Raw genomic sequence first — 18,733 nt, forward strand, 5'->3', positions numbered from 1 at the left:
TGGTTGGACTAAATAAAGGTGTTTTATGGTCTTATTGTGTCAGATCAGAACTATTGTGTCATTGATGTGGCGTTTGGCTCTTGTTTACAGTCTGGTTGCTATGGAAACAGCTGTGGAACCACCTCTACCTGTGTCATATCTGTGCTCTATACTATATACTATAAACTTTACACAAACGGGCAAAATGTTGAGTCAAATCTGAAATATAATTGTGTTTATTAAGTTTAAGTGAAATATAGACTTTAAACTAAGGAGCTGGACAGAAGTTGTAGAAGAAATATGTGTTATATGTCTTTTTATACGTTAATTCCTCATACAAACATTAGTCGACGCCCCCTAAACGTGTCACTCCACCTTAAGGGCGGAGGACTTTTTGATGACTGATTTGTCCAGATCCTGTGGTTTTAACGGTGACCAGAAGCAGCTGATCCTAAAGGTGCACTGTGCAACTTAGAGATGTTTTTGCCTGTAATGTTCCACAGTGTGGCATTTAAGTGATTCTCATGAAGACCGGCCAGAGTAACTGACGCTGCGTTTCACACCTCAGAGAGATGTTTTCTCAGAGTTTATTTGTTCCAGCGTCAAGTCAGAAAAACTATGAGCGATACATGAGCGTGTGCGACGGTAACGACTTAAATCAGACGATGAAACACAAACAGAGCTCAAATCGGTAGACATTAGCGACATTAGCTCCGTGTAGACATTAGCGACATTAGCGACATTAGCTCCGTGTAGACATTAGCGACATTAGCTCCGTGTAGACATTAGCGACATTAGCGACATTAGCTCCGTGTAGACATTAGCGACATTAGCTCTGTGTAGACGTTAGTGACATTAGCTCCGTGTAGACATTAGCGACATTAGCTCCGGAACTTTGACTAAAATTGTGTTGTACGAATAAAACACAAACCTCAAACTCGCACTTGAGAATGTGTGAAAATCTTTTTGAGCTCAGGTTTCCTTAAAGTTACACAGTGTATCTTTAAAATAATCTTTACAATAATCTTTAAAATTATCTTTAAAAAACCACAGAATTCTGACCAGATTCAGTCCAACTTCATCAGATGTGTTTTCATTGCACTGTGGTGGTCAAACCCTGGTGCACGCTCTTTCCCCACTCTGGTCTAAACCCGGTCTGAACCCTGGTCTAAACCCTGGTCTAAACCCGGTCTGAACCCGGTCTGAACCCGGTCTAAACCAAGTCTAAACCCGGTCTAAACCAGGTCTAAACTAAGTCTAAACCAAGTCTAAACCCGGTCTAAACCCGGTCTAAACTAAGTCTAAACCAAGTGTAAACCAAGTCTAAACCCGGTCTAAACCCGGTCTAAACTAAGTCTAAACCAAGTGTAAACCAAGTCTAAACCCGGTCTAAACCCTGGTCTAAACCCTGGTCTAAACCCGGTCTAAACCCGGTCTGAACCCGGTCTAAACCAAGTCTAAACCCGGTCTAAACCCGGTCTGAACCCGGTCTTCCTCTGCTCCAGGACGGCTCTGGATCTCTGAAGAGGAGCGGCTCTTTCAGTAAACTTCGCGCCTCTTTGCGCCGCAGCAGCGAGAAACTGGTGCGAAAACTGACCGGAGGATCGTCCAGGGAGGCGGAGCCTAAGAACCCGGGGTAAATATGTGTAAAGTGTGAACGTGTGTGAGCATTTACCCCTGAACTCTGTAAAGTGTGTTTTTTGGGGGGAAATGTATTTGATAAAATCCAGGACCAAGAACAGACATTTGATCTGTAAATGCAGTTTAAAATAATAACAGAAGAGAGAACAAGGTGAATTGGTGTACGTATGCTAACATGCTAACGCTAACACCTTCAGCTACATGACGTATGCTAACGCTAACACTTTCAGCTTCATGACATATGCTAACGCTAACACTTTCAGCTACATGACGTATGCTAACGCTAACACTTTCAGCTACATGACCTATGCTAACGCTAACACCTTCAGCTACATGACGTATGCTAACGCTAACACTTTCAGCTACATGACGTATGCTAACGCTAACACTTTCAGCTACATGAAGTATGCTAATGCTAACACCTTCAGCTACATGACATATGCTAATGCTAACACCTTCAGCTACATGACGTATGCTAATGCTAACACCTTCAGCTACATGACGTATGCTGGCGCTAACACCTTCAGCTACATGACGTATACTAACGCTAACACCTTCAGCTACATAACGTATGCTAACGCTAACACCTTCAGCTACATGACGTATGCTAACGCTAACACCTTCAGCTACATGACGTATGCTAACGCTAACACCTTCAGCTACATGACGTATGCTAACGCTAACACCTTCAGCTACATGACGTATGCTAACGCTAACACCTTCAGCTACATGACGTATGCTAACGCTAACACCTTCAGCTACATGACGTATGCTAACGCTAACACCTTCAGCTACATGAGGCACAGACAGAACTGTGGTAAGTGTCTGGTATGTTAACGTAACATATGAACAGTTATTCAGATAACTATAGCATAAAGAACATGCTAACAAGTTTAGCAAAGCATCAGTTTTACCCCAAATCACTAAATCCACTGAATTCTTCTTCCTCTGTGTCACTTCTAAACAACTCCACAAACTCCAGAGGAAGAGGAAGTGCAGATTCTTCTTCTGCGTCGCTTAGAGCCCAGAGCGCCCTCTTGTGGTCGTCAGTGTGAAAATAAAGAATAACATCACATATAAGTTGCTTTGGAGTATAAGTCGCACCCCGGACAAAACTGAAAAAAGGTGCGACTTATAGTCCAGAAAATAGGGTAAACTAAACTACAGGTTTATAGAGTCGGGTGTGAAACTGCCCAGAGCTTTTATTGTTTTTATTGTAATTAGGCCCGAGCCCCAGCAGGGCGGAGGGCCTATTGCTCCCGCAACGCTGCCGAAGGCAGCGTTGCAACTGTCTGACCAAACATGCGGGCGCAGCCCGCATGTTTGGTGCCCCGTCGCCCCTGGCAAGTACAGTGAACTAGCCCATGCCGAAGGCATGGATCATGCATACTTACTCCTGCTATGACAGAAATAGTCAACAATTTGTGAATGGGCGTAGCCCATTCACAAATTGTTGACAACAGCAGCGCGAAGCGCTGCATTCCTCCAAAAACCCTCCTGGCATCGTCCCGTACGCGAGAATCCATGCCGCAGGCATGGGCCATGCTTGTTTCTGCTCAAATCAATGGAAGTCTATGGGGAGTGGGCGGGGCATCCCGACGAAATAGGGAGTGACGAGCGCGTAAGCGCTCGTAATGATGATTCCACCCCATGGCGGCATGGGGAAGGCTTAGAGCTTTCAAACGATGTATAATTTGTTGTTATAGAAAAAACGGCTATATTGTTTTTGCTAAAAATATTATTATTATTATTATTATTATTTTTCTTGTTCTTCTTCAGCGCTTTGATCTCTAATTTGACCCCCTGAACATGCTCAAAAACTCACCAAACTTTGCCCAAAATTCAGAATCGGCGAAAAATTTTATTTTTTCTGGGCCATTTTTTTTTTCGTTAAAAAATGGCGCGACAGCGCCACCGACAAAAGTCAAAATACATTGCGCCTATGGGAGACGCCCCGAGGTCAACTTTGGCGTAAAGCTACGAAATTCGGGACACGCATTCCTCTCGTGAGGATAAACAAAAAAAATCATTGTGGCCACGCCCCCAAACTTACCCTATGGCCGCCATCTTCCTTTGAAAATGAAAACAAGCTGAGTTAGCCATTTTGTTTACGTCAAACTTTGACGAACTCCTCCTAGGGCGTTTTGCCCACCGACTTCAAAATCGGCGGACGTCCTCTGGACAAGTGGGGCATCTAAAGTTATTCAATTTTTTGAGATACCTTTTACGGTCTGTGTGCGGCGCAGCCGCAAAGTTGGACAACTTATTTTGGAATATTGCAGGTCTAAAAATTGCTCCCATTTGATCAAAACCAGTCCGATTAGGACCAAATTTGAATCAGTTGTTAAACTTTCTAGTTTGGACCAGTTTAGGCTGACAAAATTGAAATGGCAGTGATAGCGCCCCCTACAGAGTGACCTTTAAATTAACATTGAAGGTCAAAAATTAGTTTTACCAAAATTGTCTAAACTTTACCCAAAATTCTATTTTGTCGTCCCGATCACAAAAGCCAATCACAAAAATGCCTAATTTTTTACGGCGTTGTCGTAGCGATGACAGAAACCTCCCATGTTATCCCTATGGGAAAACCACCAAATCTCTCAAATTACCACATTTTTATGTTTTACACTTTAACGAAGTCCTCCTAGTGCGTTTTGCCCACCAACCTCAAAATCGGTGTACGTCCTCTAGACAAGTGGTGCATCTAAAGTTATCCAAATTTTAAGGATAACTTTTACGGTCTCTGTGCGACGGAGCCGCAAACGTTTCCCAGAATTCTGACTATTTGGCCTTCAGAGTGGCCTATAAACAATAGAGTTTTTCCAAATGACATGATATTTTGCACAAAATTCTAATTTGCCATCCTGATCATACAAGTATGAGAGCCAAAGTCATATTTTGTACGGCGTAACCGTAGCGATGACAGAAACATCCCATGTTATCCTTATGGGAAAATCGCAGAATCGCTCAAATCACCACATTTTTACGCTTCACACTTTAATGAACTCCTCCTAGGGCGATTGTCCGATCAAGTTCATATTTGGGGAATATCATCTACACAAGCGGGGCATCAAAACGTATCCATATTTTGATTTTAAGTGGTACGGTCTCTGTGCCGTGGAGCTGCAAATATGTCAGAAATAGGAAAACAGCGAAATCTCTAAAATGACCACATTTTTACGCTTCACACTTCAACGAACTCCTCCTAGGGCGATTGCCTGATCAAGCTCATATTTGGGGAAAATCATCTACACAAACAGGGCATCAAAAGTTATCCATATTTTGATTTTAAGTGGTACGGTCTCTGTGCCGTGGAGCTGCAAATATACTGTCACAAATGGGAAAAACGCCAAATCCTTGAAATGTTCACATTTACGCTTCACACTTTAACAAACTCCTCCGTGGGCAATAGCTCGATCAAGCTTTACTTTGGGAAAAATCATCTACACAAGCGCGGCATCAAAAGTTATCCATATTTTTATTCCAAGTGCTACGGTCTCTGTGCGGCGGCGCAGCAAATTTGACTGACACTTGTGTTCATTTGCACTGGATTGGCCATGTCCAATGTGTCGCCGTCTGTCAAGTTCTTTTTTAATTCAAGACACAATAAGGGCGCCATCTTTATCAAGTCGAAAGTGCAGAGTCGGAAGGCCGGCGGCCCGCGAGGGCCGTTGGATGCCGCTTGCGGCTTTAATATTTGATTGTTATTGTACTTATATTTGTCTCATGTTGTCACTAATGTTCTCATGAATGAACTTTAGAGCTGCAACGAGTAAGAACGATCCTGACGAGTCGAGTTATCGTGAAAAACACGTGGAAAAGGAAAAAAAGGGCAAATATCCAGTTCAATAATCGAGTTAAGAGTTCAGTTTACAACACAAGACATGAAAGTGACTTAAAAATTGTTTAGAAATGTCATAAAAATGTCTTAACTCAGCTTCAACTATGAGTTTTCACAATGATTTGATTTGACAAAGATGTGACACAAAAGGAGCATTTCTGAACGGTAGAAGGTGCTAGATTGTGCAGGGACCTAAAAACACGAGGTAACAAAAGCGATACGGTCCTGGCGTTATCGTTGCCTGAACGGGCTTCTCCATGTGGTTCACGTTTAGTCTGGTCAGTTTGTCAAGTTCAAAGTGATTATCTCGACTTTAAACTGCAGTAACACACGTTAGCATTAGCTTAGCATTAGCTTAGCCTTAACTGAGCCTCATCTAAAATCACACCTGTTTTTATCACTTATCTCGGGCTGATACACGTTTAACACATTTTATACCGTCCAATCAGATGTCACTTTCTCATGAATTCTGCTACAACCAAACGTGTGCTTAGCGTGTGCTTAGCGTGTGCTTCATCACACCGTCACAAATGTAGTGCAAAACATTCAACAAATTGACTTTTTTCAACTTTACGCATCCAAAAGAATCCACTCAAATTCACTCAAAATGTCATAAAACGAATAAACATCATGTTTTATTACGACACATGTTTTGATCTTAATCTGATTCTAAACAAATTTAAAACAATTCAACAGAAGTGATCGTTTGTCAGTTGCAGCTTTAATGTGTTTTTACTAACTTCAATGTCACGAATAACACTCCATTAAACACCTCATTCTCCCTCACCTCCTCCCTCACCTCCTCCCTCACCTCCTCCTCACCTCCTCCCTCACCTCCTCCTCACCTCCTCCCTCACCTCCTCCCTCACCTCACCCCTCACCTCCTCCCTCACCTCCTCCCTCACCTCCTCCCCTCACCCCTCCCTCACCTCCTCCCTCACCTCCTCCCTCACCCCCTCCCTCACCTCACCTCCTCCCTCACCTCCTCCCTCACCCCCTCCCTCACCTCACCTCCTCCCTCACCTCCTCCCTCACCCCTCACCTCCTCCCTCACCCCTCATCCGCCCCTCACCTCCTCCCTCACCTCCTCCCTCACCCCTCCCCTCATTCTCCCCTCACCTCACCCCTCACCTCCTCCCTCACCCCTCCCTCACCTCCTCCCTCACCTCACCCCTCACCTCCTCCCTCACCCCTCCCTCACCTCCTCCCTAACCTCCTCCCTCACCCCCTCCCTCACCCCCTCCCTCACCTCACCCCCTCCTCACCTCACCCCCTCCCTCACCTCACCCCCTCCTCACCTCACCCCCTCCCTCACCCCCTCCCTCACCTCACCCCTCACCCCCTCCTCACCTCCTCCCTCACCTCCTCCCTCACCCCCTCCTCACCCCTCCCTCACCTCACCCCTCACCCCCTCCTCACCCCTCCCTCACCTCACCCCTCACCTCCTCCCTCACCTCCTCCCTCACCTCCTCCCCTCACCCCTCCCTCACCTCCTCCCTCACCCCCTCCCTCACCTCACCTCCTCCCTCACCTCCTCCCTCACCCCCTCCCTCACCTCACCTCCTCCCTCACCTCCTCCCTCACCCCTCACCTCCTCCCTCACCCCTCATCCGCCCCTCACCTCCTCCCTCACCTCCTCCCTCACCCCTCCCCTCATTCTCCCCTCACCTCACCCCTCACCTCCTCCCTCACCCCTCCCTCACCTCCTCCCTCACCTCACCCCTCACCTCCTCCCTCACCCCTCCCTCACCTCCTCCCTCACCTCCTCCCTCACCTCACCCCTCACCTCCTCCCTCACCTCACCCCTCACCTCCTCCCTCACCCCTCCCTCACCCCTCACCCCTCCCTCACCCCCTCCCTCACCTCACCCCCTCCTCACCTCACCCCCTCCCTCACCTCACCCCCTCCTCACCTCACCCCCTCCCTCACCTCACCCCTCACCTCCTCCCTCACCCCCTCCCTCACCTCACCCCCTCCCTCACCTCACCCCCTCCCTCACCTCACCTCCTCCCTCACCCCCTCCCTCACCTCACCTCCTCCCTCACCTCCTCCCTCACCTCCTCCCTCACCCCTCCCCTCATCCTCCCCTAACCTCCTCCCTCACCCCCTCCCTCACCCCCTCCCTCACCTCACCCCCTCCTCACCTCACCCCCTCCCTCACCTCACCCCCTCCTCACCTCACCCCCTCCCTCACCCCCTCCCTCACCTCACCCCCTCCCTCACCTCACCTCCTCCCTCACCTCCTCCCTCACCTCCTCCCTCACCCCTCACCCCCTCCCTCACCTCCTCCCCCTCCCCCCCCCTCACCGGGTGCAGCATGAAGCGAGCCAGCTCCATGGGTTTTCTCAATCTGTTGGACCGAGCCGCTCCAGAACTCCCTCTCCAAGTAAGAACTTCCACAGATCTGACGTGTAACATGGCCTAAGCTCGTCTACAGGGAGATGTAAACCTTTAATGCTTCCCTGCGGAATGTTCCTGACCTTTCCGTCCAGACAGAGAGCGGGCGGAGCCTCCATAAACAGTCACAAACGTCCGGAGTCATGAATTAAAGTGGTATTCAGGGGTGCGCTTGGTCCCCCCTTCTGTTCACTTTGTATTGGGTTTAGGTTAAGGCTAGGGTTAGGGTTAGGGTTAGGGTTAGGGTTAAGGTTAGGGTTAAGGTTAGGGTTAAGGTTAGGGTTAAAGTTAGGACTAGGGGTTAGGGTTAAGGTTAGGGTTAAGGTTAGGGTTAAGGTTAGGGTTAAGGTTAGGGTTAAGGTTAGGGTTAAAGTTAGGGCTAGGGGTTAAGGTTAGGGTTAAGGTTAGAGTTAGGGTTAGGTTTAAGGTTAAGGTTAGGGTTAGGGTTATGGGTAAGGTTAGGGTTAAGTTTAGAGTTAGGGTTAAGGTTAGGGTTAGGGTTAAGGTTAAGATTAGGGTTAGGGTTAAGATTAGGGTTAGGGTTAAGATTAGGGTTAAGGGTAAGGGTAAGGTTAGGGTTAGGGTTAGCCATGAGGCTATTTGACCGTGCCGCGGCTCTGTAGCCACGGCCTTGTATTTGGTATATATAAGAGGAGGGTTAGGTACCGGGGAAGGTTTTGAGGAGGAAACATTAGGATTAGAATTGTTGCAGACACTTTTAGACTTCCTGTCCACCCTAACATCACAACTTTAACACATTAACTTGTTCAGTAATCGCTCTGTGTTGTGGATGAAAGTTTTATCATTTTTAAAGTAGAAAACTGCATTTTCTTTGTCAGAATCCTCATTTTCATTCCACATTTGTTACTTTTAACGTCTGATGAATGGATGTTGACTTTTTGTTCTTATGTATTTAAGTACTATAACTATATATTGACTTTAAAAAGAAGCTTAATTATGTGTTTTAAACCTAATATTGTCCTTTTGTCTGTCAGCAGCGAAATCATCGTCTGAGGAGAAGCGACCTGAGCGCCAGCTCCACAAACCTGGCACTTTGACGGTTTCTCGCTGTAAATAAAACGACAAATAGGGTTTTTACTGCACTTTGGACCTGAACATGTGGAGAAGAAGGACTTTTATCACTGTAAACATGTTTGTTTGTGAGTTTAACGCTGCTTTTTACTGCCTGGTTTAGGTCAAAAAACTGAAATACGTCCAAAAAACTATAACTGAGTTTACGTTCACTAAACGGGTGAAGCTGGGTTTGTTTTGCGCTTAAGACGATGGATTTTGGTCAACTCACTGCAATGAAATATATATATATAATAAACGTATATATATTAACTTTAAGACTTGAATTCAGACAAATAATCCAGATCATTTACGTTTCTTTTGCTTGGGTCATTAAACTCAGCGTCTGTTTTGCTCTTAATAAAATACAAATATTACTTTGCTCAAACTTGTAAAATACCATGAAACAGTCAAAATGAGCCAGGCCCAACAACTAGATCAAAATAAAGTCATTTATAAAACTGAACTCTATATTTTAAGTCATTTTAATAAAGTTTTAGTCTCGTTTATCTGGGAAAAGCTTGAAATTGGGTGAAAAATAATAGCAACTGTTTAAAGTCGACGTATTTATTATTGGGGACATTTTTAGATTTTATTTTGAAAAGAAATTCAAAACCATATTGCAGTGGTTTAAGTGTGAGGATGAAGCTAATGTTGCTCGTGTTTTCAACTGGAAACTATTTATTTTGACCCTTTTTAGATACTTTTATGCAGATGATATTTTATGCAATTTGTCGACCAAAACTACAAACGGTTCGACAGAAGTTCTGTCGCTGCAGATCGTGTTTCGACCGCCTCGCTCAGTAAAACGCTCAAAAACTGACTTTAAAGGAGACTTATTCTACTTTAAAGGAGACATATTCTACTTTAAAGGAGACGTATTTCTACTTTAAAGGAGACATATTCTACTTTAAAGGAGACTTATTCTACTTTAAAGGAGACTTATTCTACTTTAAAGGAGACTTATCCTACTTTAAAGGAGACATATTTCTACTTTAAAGGAGACATATTTCTACTTTAAAGGAGACATATTCTACTTTAAAGGAGACATATTTCTACTTTAAAGGAGACATATTTCTACTTTAAAGGAGACATATTTCTACTTTAAAGGAGACGTATTTCTATTTTAAAGGAGACGTATTTCTACTTTAAAGGAGACATATTCTACTTTAAAGGAGACATATTTCTACTTTAAAGGAGACATATTTCTACTTTAAAGGAGACGTATTTCTATTTTAAAGGAGACGTATTTCTACTTTAAAGGAGACATATTCTACTTTAAAGGAGACATATTCTACTTTAAAGGAGACTTATTCTACTTTAAAGGAGACATATTCTACTTTAAAGGAGACTTATTCTACTTTAAAGGAGACTTATTCTACTTTAAAGGAGACATATTCTACTTTAAAGGAGACATATTCTACTTTAAAGGAGACATATTTCTACTTTAAAGGAGACATATTTCTACTTTAAAGGAGACATATTCTACTTTAAAGGAGACATATTTCTACTTTAAAGGAGACATATTTCTACTTTAAAGGAGACATATTCTACTTTAAAGGAGACATATTTCTACTTTAAAGGAGACATATTTCTACTTTAAAGGAGACATATTTCTACTTTAAAGGAGACATATTCTACTTTAAAGGAGACATATTTCTACTTTAAAGGAGACATATTCTACTTTAAAGGAGACATATTTCTACTTTAAAGGAGACATATTTCTACTTTAAAGGAGACATATTCTACTTTAAAGGAGACATATTTCTACTTTAAAGGAGACATATTTCTACTTTAAAGGAGACATATTCTACTTTAAAGGAGACATATTTCTACTTTAAAGGAGACATATTCTACTTTAAAGGAGACATATTTCTACTTTAAAGGAGACATATTTCTACTTTAAAGGAGACATATTCTACTTTAAAGGAGACATATTCTACTTTAAAGGAGACATATTCTACTTTAAAGGAGACATATTTCTACTTTAAAGGAGACATATTCTACTTTAAAGGAGACATATTCTACTTTAAAGGAGACATATTTCTATTTTAAAGGAGACTTATTCTACTTTAAAGGAGACATATTCTACTTTAAAGGAGACATATTTCTACTTTAAAGGAGACATATTCTACTTTAAAGGAGACATATTTCTATTTTAAAGGAGACATATTTCTACTTTAAAGGAGACTTATTCTACTTTAAAGGAGACATATTCTACTTTAAAGGAGACATATTCTACTTTAAAGGAGACATATTTCTACTTTAAAGGAGACATATTCTACTTTAAAGGAGACATATTTCTACTTTAAAGGAGACATATTCTACTTTAAAGGAGACATATTCTACTTTAAAGGAGACGTATTTCTATTTTAAAGGAGACGTATTTCTACTTTAAAGGAGACATATTCTACTTTAAAGGAGACATATTCTACTTTAAAGGAGACATATTCTATTTTAAAGGAGACATATTTCTACTTTAAAGGAGACATATTCTACTTTAAAGGAGACATATTTCTATTTTAAAGGAGACATATTCTACTTTAAAGGAGACATATTCTACTTTAAAGGAGACATATTTCTACTTTAAAGGAGACATATTCTACTTTAAAGGAGACATATTCTATTTTAAAGGAGACATATTTCTACTTTAAAGGAGACATATTCTACTTTAAAGGAGACATATTTCTATTTTAAAGGAGACATATTCTACTTTAAAGGAGACATATTCTACTTTAAAGGAGACATATTTCTACTTTAAAGGAGACATATTTCTACTTTAAAGGAGACATATTCTACTTTAAAGGAGACATATTCTACTTTAAAGGAGACATATTCTACTTTAAAGGAGACATATTTCTACTTTAAAGGAGACATATTCTACTTTAAAGGAGACATATTCTACTTTAAAGGAGACATATTTCTACTTTAAAGGAGACATATTCTACTTTAAAGGAGACATATTTCTATTTTAAAGGAGACATATTTCTACTTTAAAGGAGACTTATTCTACTTTAAAGGAGACATATTCTACTTTAAAGGAGACATATTCTACTTTAAAGGAGACATATTTCTACTTTAAAGGAGACATATTCTACTTTAAAGGAGACATATTTCTACTTTAAAGGAGACATATTCTACTTTAAAGGAGACATATTCTACTTTAAAGGAGACGTATTTCTATTTTAAAGGAGACGTATTTCTACTTTAAAGGAGACATATTCTACTTTAAAGGAGACATATTCTACTTTAAAGGAGACATATTCTATTTTAAAGGAGACATATTTCTACTTTAAAGGAGACATATTCTACTTTAAAGGAGACATATTCTACTTTAAAGGAGACATATTCTACTTTAAAGGAGACATATTCTACTTTAAAGGAGACATATTCTACTTTAAAGGAGACATATTTCTATTTTAAAGGAGACATATTCTACTTTAAAGGAGACATATTCTACTTTAAAGGAGACATATTCTACTTTAAAGGAGACGTATTTCTATTTTAAAGGAGACGTATTTCTACTTTAAAGGAGACGTATTTCTACTTTAAAGGAGACATATTCTACTTTAAAGGAGACTTATTCTACTTTAAAGGAGACATATTTCTATTTTAAAGGAGACATATTCTACTTTAAAGGAGACATATTTCTATTTTAAAGGAGACATATTTCTACTTTAAAGGAGACTTATTCTACTTTAAAGGAGACTTATTCTACTTTAAAGGAGACATATTTCTATTTTAAAGGAGACATATTTCTACTTTAAAGGAGACTTATTCTACTTTAAAGGAGACATATTTCTATTTTAAAGGAGACATATTTCTACTTTAAAGGAGACATATTTCTACTTTAAAGGAGACATATTTCTACTTTAAAGGAGACATATTTCTACTTTAAAGGAGACATATTTCTATTTTAAAGGAGACATATTTCTACTTTAATGGAGACATATTTCTACTTTAAAGGAGACATATTTCTACTTTAAAGGAGACATATTTCTATTTTAAAGGAGACATATTTCTACTTTAAAGGAGACATATTTCTATTTTAAAGGAGACATATTGTGTTAAATCATCTTCTCATTTTTGACCTCTCGAAGTCGCGTTCAGAGGGATGAAAATTGGGCAAAATATTTTGAAATTTAGCGAATGTTGATTGAAATTAAGCTAAATTTGAATATTGATTATAGCATTTGCAGTAAAATAATGATTAAATAATAAATGGGAAAAAAAAGTATTGAAATAAGAGGATTTTTTTTGCACATTTTTCAGTAGATTTGTCTCTTTTTAGATCAATATTTCTATTTAAAATGTACAAATAAAAATAGTGTAATATGTTTTCAAACAATATTTGTGGATTTCATTTGATCTATTTGGATTATTTTACAATGTGTTTCATGTCACAAACACGTGCAGTTTTAGCGTTCATTTGTTTCATGAAATCTTCTTACGACACGATGATGATACAAAATGAGGTTAAGATCGTTTCGCTGAACGAGGCCCGTCGTTTTGAGGTGAAGTTTCAAGCTGCGCAGATGAAGTTTCAGGCTGCGCAGGTCACGTTTACGCTGCGCAGATGAAGTTTCAGGCTGCGCAGGTCACGTTTACGCTGCGCAGGTCACGTTTACGCTGCGCAGATGAAATTTCAGGCTGCGCAGGTGAAGTTTACGTTGCGCAGATGGAAGTTTACGCTGCGCAGGTGAAGTTTCACGCTGCAGATGAAATTCACGCTGCGTAGGTGAAGTTTACGCTGCGCAGATGGAAGTTTACGCTGCGCAGGTGAAGTTTCACGCTGCGTAGGTGAAGTTTCAGGCTGCGTAGGTGAAGTTTCAGGCTGCGTAGGTGAAGTTTCAGGCTGCGTAGGTGAAGTTTCAGGCTGCGTAGGTGAAGTTTTGGCTTTTGCACTGGATCAAACTGAAAATCCCATGAGTTTAATGTAATTGTTGTTGTTGTTGCTGTTGTTGACAGATGAATATTGCGTTAGAGGTTTTATGTCGACTGTTGATCGGTCGTTTCCTGAAGTGATCAATGCCTTCAAATAAATCTACGATGTGGTTATTACGTGTTGAAGAGTGAAGAGGCACATATTATATATTCATTATATTTGAACAAACGATCGGAGAGAAACTGACATCGAAAAACAACAGTTCACATCAAACTCAATATTTCAGCTTTAATCTGGTTTAATATTTGTGGATTTCATTTGAGGATCAGAACAAACATTTATGACAGAAAAACTGTCTTTGTCGCTCAAAACGCTGTCGGTTTCTCTCCAGAAAGAAGAGTTTGTGAAGTCGAATGTAAATATCGTTTGAAAAGTTTGAGATTCTCTTGTTTTTCGTAAACGTGTCGAGTCGTGAGAAGAAGAAGAAGAAAATGCCTTCTCTCGCTCCTGCTTTTCTGTTACAAACTGTTAAATAAATATTTGAGGGGAAATAAAACGCCTCAGGACGTTTTTGTTTTGTTTGTTTTATCGTTTTTTCTCTTTAACTGTTAAATTCACAAACAGGAAATTCAGAAACTGCTGAGTCAGTTTAAAAGAAGCAAAAAAGCGACATTTTTTTTATCAATCAAATCCACTTTATTTCCTGTTTTTCAATGTGGTTTCACATGCGACATGGAACAAAATATCTATAAAAGTGGTGAGTTTTTATGAACATTTTCAAATCTGAATAAAAACAAATACAGTTAATTAATGAAGGATATTTTTTATTCTCTTTTTAGCGCGTTACGTGGGTTAAAACAGTCCAAAAAGTCTCTTCAGGACGAGGCGAGTGAAAAGTAAACAGAATCAGCCTAAAGCGACAGTCCTGTGTTTACACTTTAACAACCAAATATAATTAGCCTGTTTTTCTACTTTAAAGTCCATGTGACACTTTAAACACACTTCACACAAACGAGCAAAATGTTGAGTCAAATGTGGAATATAAATGTGTTCAGTGCGTTTGAGTGTAAAATGTATAGTTGTACTTCCTGGTTGGACGTGAGCACAGATATGGCACGGGCAGAGGTCAGAGGTGGTTCCACAGCTGTTACCATAGCAACCAGACTGTAAACAAGAGCCACATTCCACATAAACAACACAACAGTTCTGACCTGACACACAATAAGACCATAAAACACCTTTATTTAGTCCAACCATGGTTTAAACTGTCTCTGTGTCGCACACTGATGACATCACAGAGGGATTCAGCTCCACTTCCTGTCATTTTAAACTCAGATTTTCAAAATGTCTTCACAAACTGGGACTTCACAGACATAAAACTATGATAAACATTTATCACAGGTTCTACACCACCAAACTGAGTCAGAATTATACAAACATATGGACTTTAAACACCAATATCACGTTGCACACTGATGACATCACACTGATGACATCACAGAGGGATTCAGCTCCACTTCCTGGAGAGAAGTTAAACTGTGATAAACATTCACCGCAGGTTCTACACCATCAAAGTGACTTCATTTGACGGAGCTACTTTTATTTGTCTTGGTGTAATATCAGTACTTTGACTCGTGTAATGAACTGCAGTACTTTGACTCGTGTAATGAACTGCAGTACTTTTACTCGTGTAATGAACTGCAGTACTTTGACTCGTGTGATGAACTGCAGTACTTTGACTCGTGTAATGAACTGCAGTACTTTGACTCGTGTAATGAACTGCAGTACTTTTACTCGTGTAATGAACTGCAGTACTTTGACTCGTGTAATGAACTGCAGTACTTTGACTCGTGTAATGAACTGCAGTACTTTGACTCGTGTAATGAACTGCAGTACTTTTACTCGTGTAATGAACTGCAGTACTTTGACTCGTGTGATGAACTGCAGTACTTTGACTCGTGTAATGAACTGCAGTACTTTGACTCGTGTAATGAACTGCAGTACTTTGACTCGTGTGATGAACTGCAGTACTTTGACTCGTGTGATGAACTGCAGTACTTTGACTCGTGTAATGAACTGCAGTACTTTGACTCGTGTGATGAACTGCAGTACTTTGACTCGTGTGATGAACTGCAGTACTTTGACTCGTGTAATGAACTGCAGTACTTTTACTCGTGTAATGAACTGCAGTACTTTGACTCGTGTGATGAACTGCAGTACTTTTACTCGTGTAATGAACTGCAGTACTTTGACTCGTGTAATGAACTGCAGTACTTTGACTCGTGTGATGAACTGCAGTACTTTGACTCGTGTAATGAACTGCAGTACTTTTACTCGTGTGATGAACTGCAGTACTTTGACTCGTGTGATGAACTGCAGTACTTTGACTCGTGTAATGAACTGCAGTACTTTTACTCGTGTAATGAACTGCAGTACTTTGACTCGTGTGATGAACTGCAGTACTTTGACCCGTGTAATGAACTGCAGTACTTTGACTCGTGTAATGAACTGCAGTACTTTGACCCGTGTGATGAACTGCAGTACTTTGACTCGTGTAATGAACTGCAGTACTTTGACTCGTGTAATGAACTGCAGTACTTTGACTCGTGTGATGAACTGCAGTACTTTTACTCGTGTGATGAACTGCAGTACTTTTACTCGTGTGATGAACTGCAGTACTTTGACTCGTGTAATGAACTGCAGTACTTTGACTCGTGTGATGAACTGCAGTACTTTGACTCGTGTGATGAACTGCAGTACTTTTATTCGTGTAATGAACTGCAGTACTTTGACTCGTGTGATGAACTGCAGTACTTTTATTCGTGTAATGAACTGCAGTACTTTGACTCGTGTGATGAACTGTAGTACTTTGACTCGTGTGATGAACTGCAGTACTTTGACTCGTGTGATGAACTGCAGTACTTTTATTCGTGTAATGAACTGCAGTACTTTGACTCGTGTGATGAACTGCAGTACTTTGACTTGTGTGATGAACTGCAGTACTTTTATTCGTGTAATGAACTGCAGTACTTTGACTCGTGTGATGAACTGCAGTACTTTGACTCGTGTGATGAACTGCAGTACTTTTATTCGTGTAATGAACTGCAGTACTTTGACTCGTGTGATGAACTGCAGTACTTTGACTCGTGTGATGAACTGCAGTACTTTGACTCGTGTAATGAACTGCAGTACTTTGACTCGTGTAATGAACTGCAGTACTTTTACTCGTGTAATGAACTGCAGTACTTTGACTCGTGTAATGAACTGCAGTACTTTGACTCGTGTAATGAACTGCAGTACTTTGACTCGTGTAATGAACTGCAGTACTTTGACTCGTGTAATGAACTGCAGTACTTTGACTCGTGTAATGAACTGCAGTACTTTGACCCGTGTGATGAACTGCAGTACTTTGACTCGTGTGATGAACTGCAGTACTTTGACTCGTGTAATGAACTGCAGTACTTTGACTCGTGTAATGAACTGCAGTACTTTGACTCGTGTGATGAACTGCAGTACTTTGACTCGTGTGATGAACTGCAGTACTTTGACTCGTGTGATGAACTGCAGTACTTTGACTCGTGTGATGAACTGCAGTACTTTGACTCGTGTGATGAACTGCAGTACTTTGACTCGTGTAATGAACTGCAGTACTTTTACTCGTGTAATGAACTGCAGTACTTTGACTCGTGTGATGAACTGCAGTACTTTGACTCGTGTAATGAACTGCAGTACTTTGACTCGTGTGATGAACTGCAGTACTTTTACTCGTGTGATGAACTGCAGTACTTTGACTCGTGTGATGAACTGCAGTACTTTTACTCGTGTAATGAACTGCAGTACTTTGACTCGTGTGATGAACTGCAGTACTTTGACTCGTGTGATGAACTGCAGTACTTTGACTCGTGTGATGAACTGCAGTACTTTGACTCGTGTGATGAACTGCAGTACTTTGACTCGTGTGATGAACTGCAGTACTTTTATTCGTGTGATGAACTGCAGTACTTTGACTCGTGTAATGAACTGCAGTACTTTGACTCGTGTAATGAACTGCAGTACTTTGACTCGTGTGATGAACTGCAGTACTTTGACTCGTGTGATGAACTGCAGTACTTTGACTCGTGTAATGAACTGCAGTACTTTTACTCGTGTAATGAACTGCAGTACTTTGACTCGTGTGATGAACTGCAGTACTTTTACTCGTGTAATGAACTGCAGTACTTTGACTCGTGTAATGAACTGCAGTACTTTGACTCGTGTGATGAACTGCAGTACTTTGACTCGTGTAATGAACTGCAGTACTTTTACTCGTGTGATGAACTGCAGTACTTTGACTCGTGTGATGAACTGCAGTACTTTGACTCGTGTAATGAACTGCAGTACTTTTACTCGTGTAATGAACTGCAGTACTTTGACTCGTGTGATGAACTGCAGTACTTTGACCCGTGTAATGAACTGCAGTACTTTGACTCGTGTAATGAACTGCAGTACTTTGACCCGTGTGATGAACTGCAGTACTTTGACTCGTGTAATGAACTGCAGTACTTTGACTCGTGTAATGAACTGCAGTACTTTGACTCGTGTGATGAACTGCAGTACTTTTACTCGTGTGATGAACTGCAGTACTTTTACTCGTGTGATGAACTGCAGTACTTTGACTCGTGTAATGAACTGCAGTACTTTGACTCGTGTGATGAACTGCAGTACTTTGACTCGTGTGATGAACTGCAGTACTTTGACTCGTGTAATGAACTGCAGTACTTTTACTCGTGTGATGACCTGCAGTACTTTGACTCGTGTGATGAACTGCAGTACATTGACTCGTGTGATGAACTGCAGTACTTTGACTCGTGTGATGAACTGCAGTACTTTTAATTGTGTAATGAACTGCAGTACTTTGACTCGTGTGATGAACTGCAGTA

The 18,733-nt window shown here is 40.8% G+C and overlaps 1 protein-coding gene across 4 annotated transcripts in view; it reads left to right on the plus strand.

Annotated features, from left to right (window-relative positions):
• Positions 1 to 9,103, plus strand: part of LOC140372393 (kinesin light chain 1-like) — a 31,893-nt gene extending 22,790 nt beyond the window's left edge. The window contains exons 14-16 of one of the 4 annotated variants that reach the window (XM_072459482.1): positions 1,485 to 1,615; positions 7,778 to 7,847; positions 8,857 to 9,103. In XM_072459482.1, the coding sequence (XP_072315583.1) occupies positions 1,485 to 1,615; positions 7,778 to 7,847; positions 8,857 to 8,916 (261 nt within the window). In that variant the 3' untranslated portion in view covers positions 8,917 to 9,103. Of the gene's footprint in view, positions 1 to 1,484; positions 1,616 to 7,777; positions 7,848 to 8,853 lie in introns of all 4 variants that reach the window. The other 3 variants (XM_072459483.1, XM_072459481.1, XM_072459484.1) reach the window with 3 other exon arrangements.
• Positions 9,104 to 18,733: the final 9,630 nt, after the last annotated feature.

The sequence above is a fragment of the Eucyclogobius newberryi genome, unplaced genomic scaffold (genome assembly GCF_026437365.1).
Source record: "Eucyclogobius newberryi isolate DKJ021-1_F unplaced genomic scaffold, fEucNew1.0.hap1 SCAF_225, whole genome shotgun sequence".
NCBI lineage: Eukaryota > Metazoa > Chordata > Actinopteri > Gobiiformes > Gobiidae > Eucyclogobius > Eucyclogobius newberryi.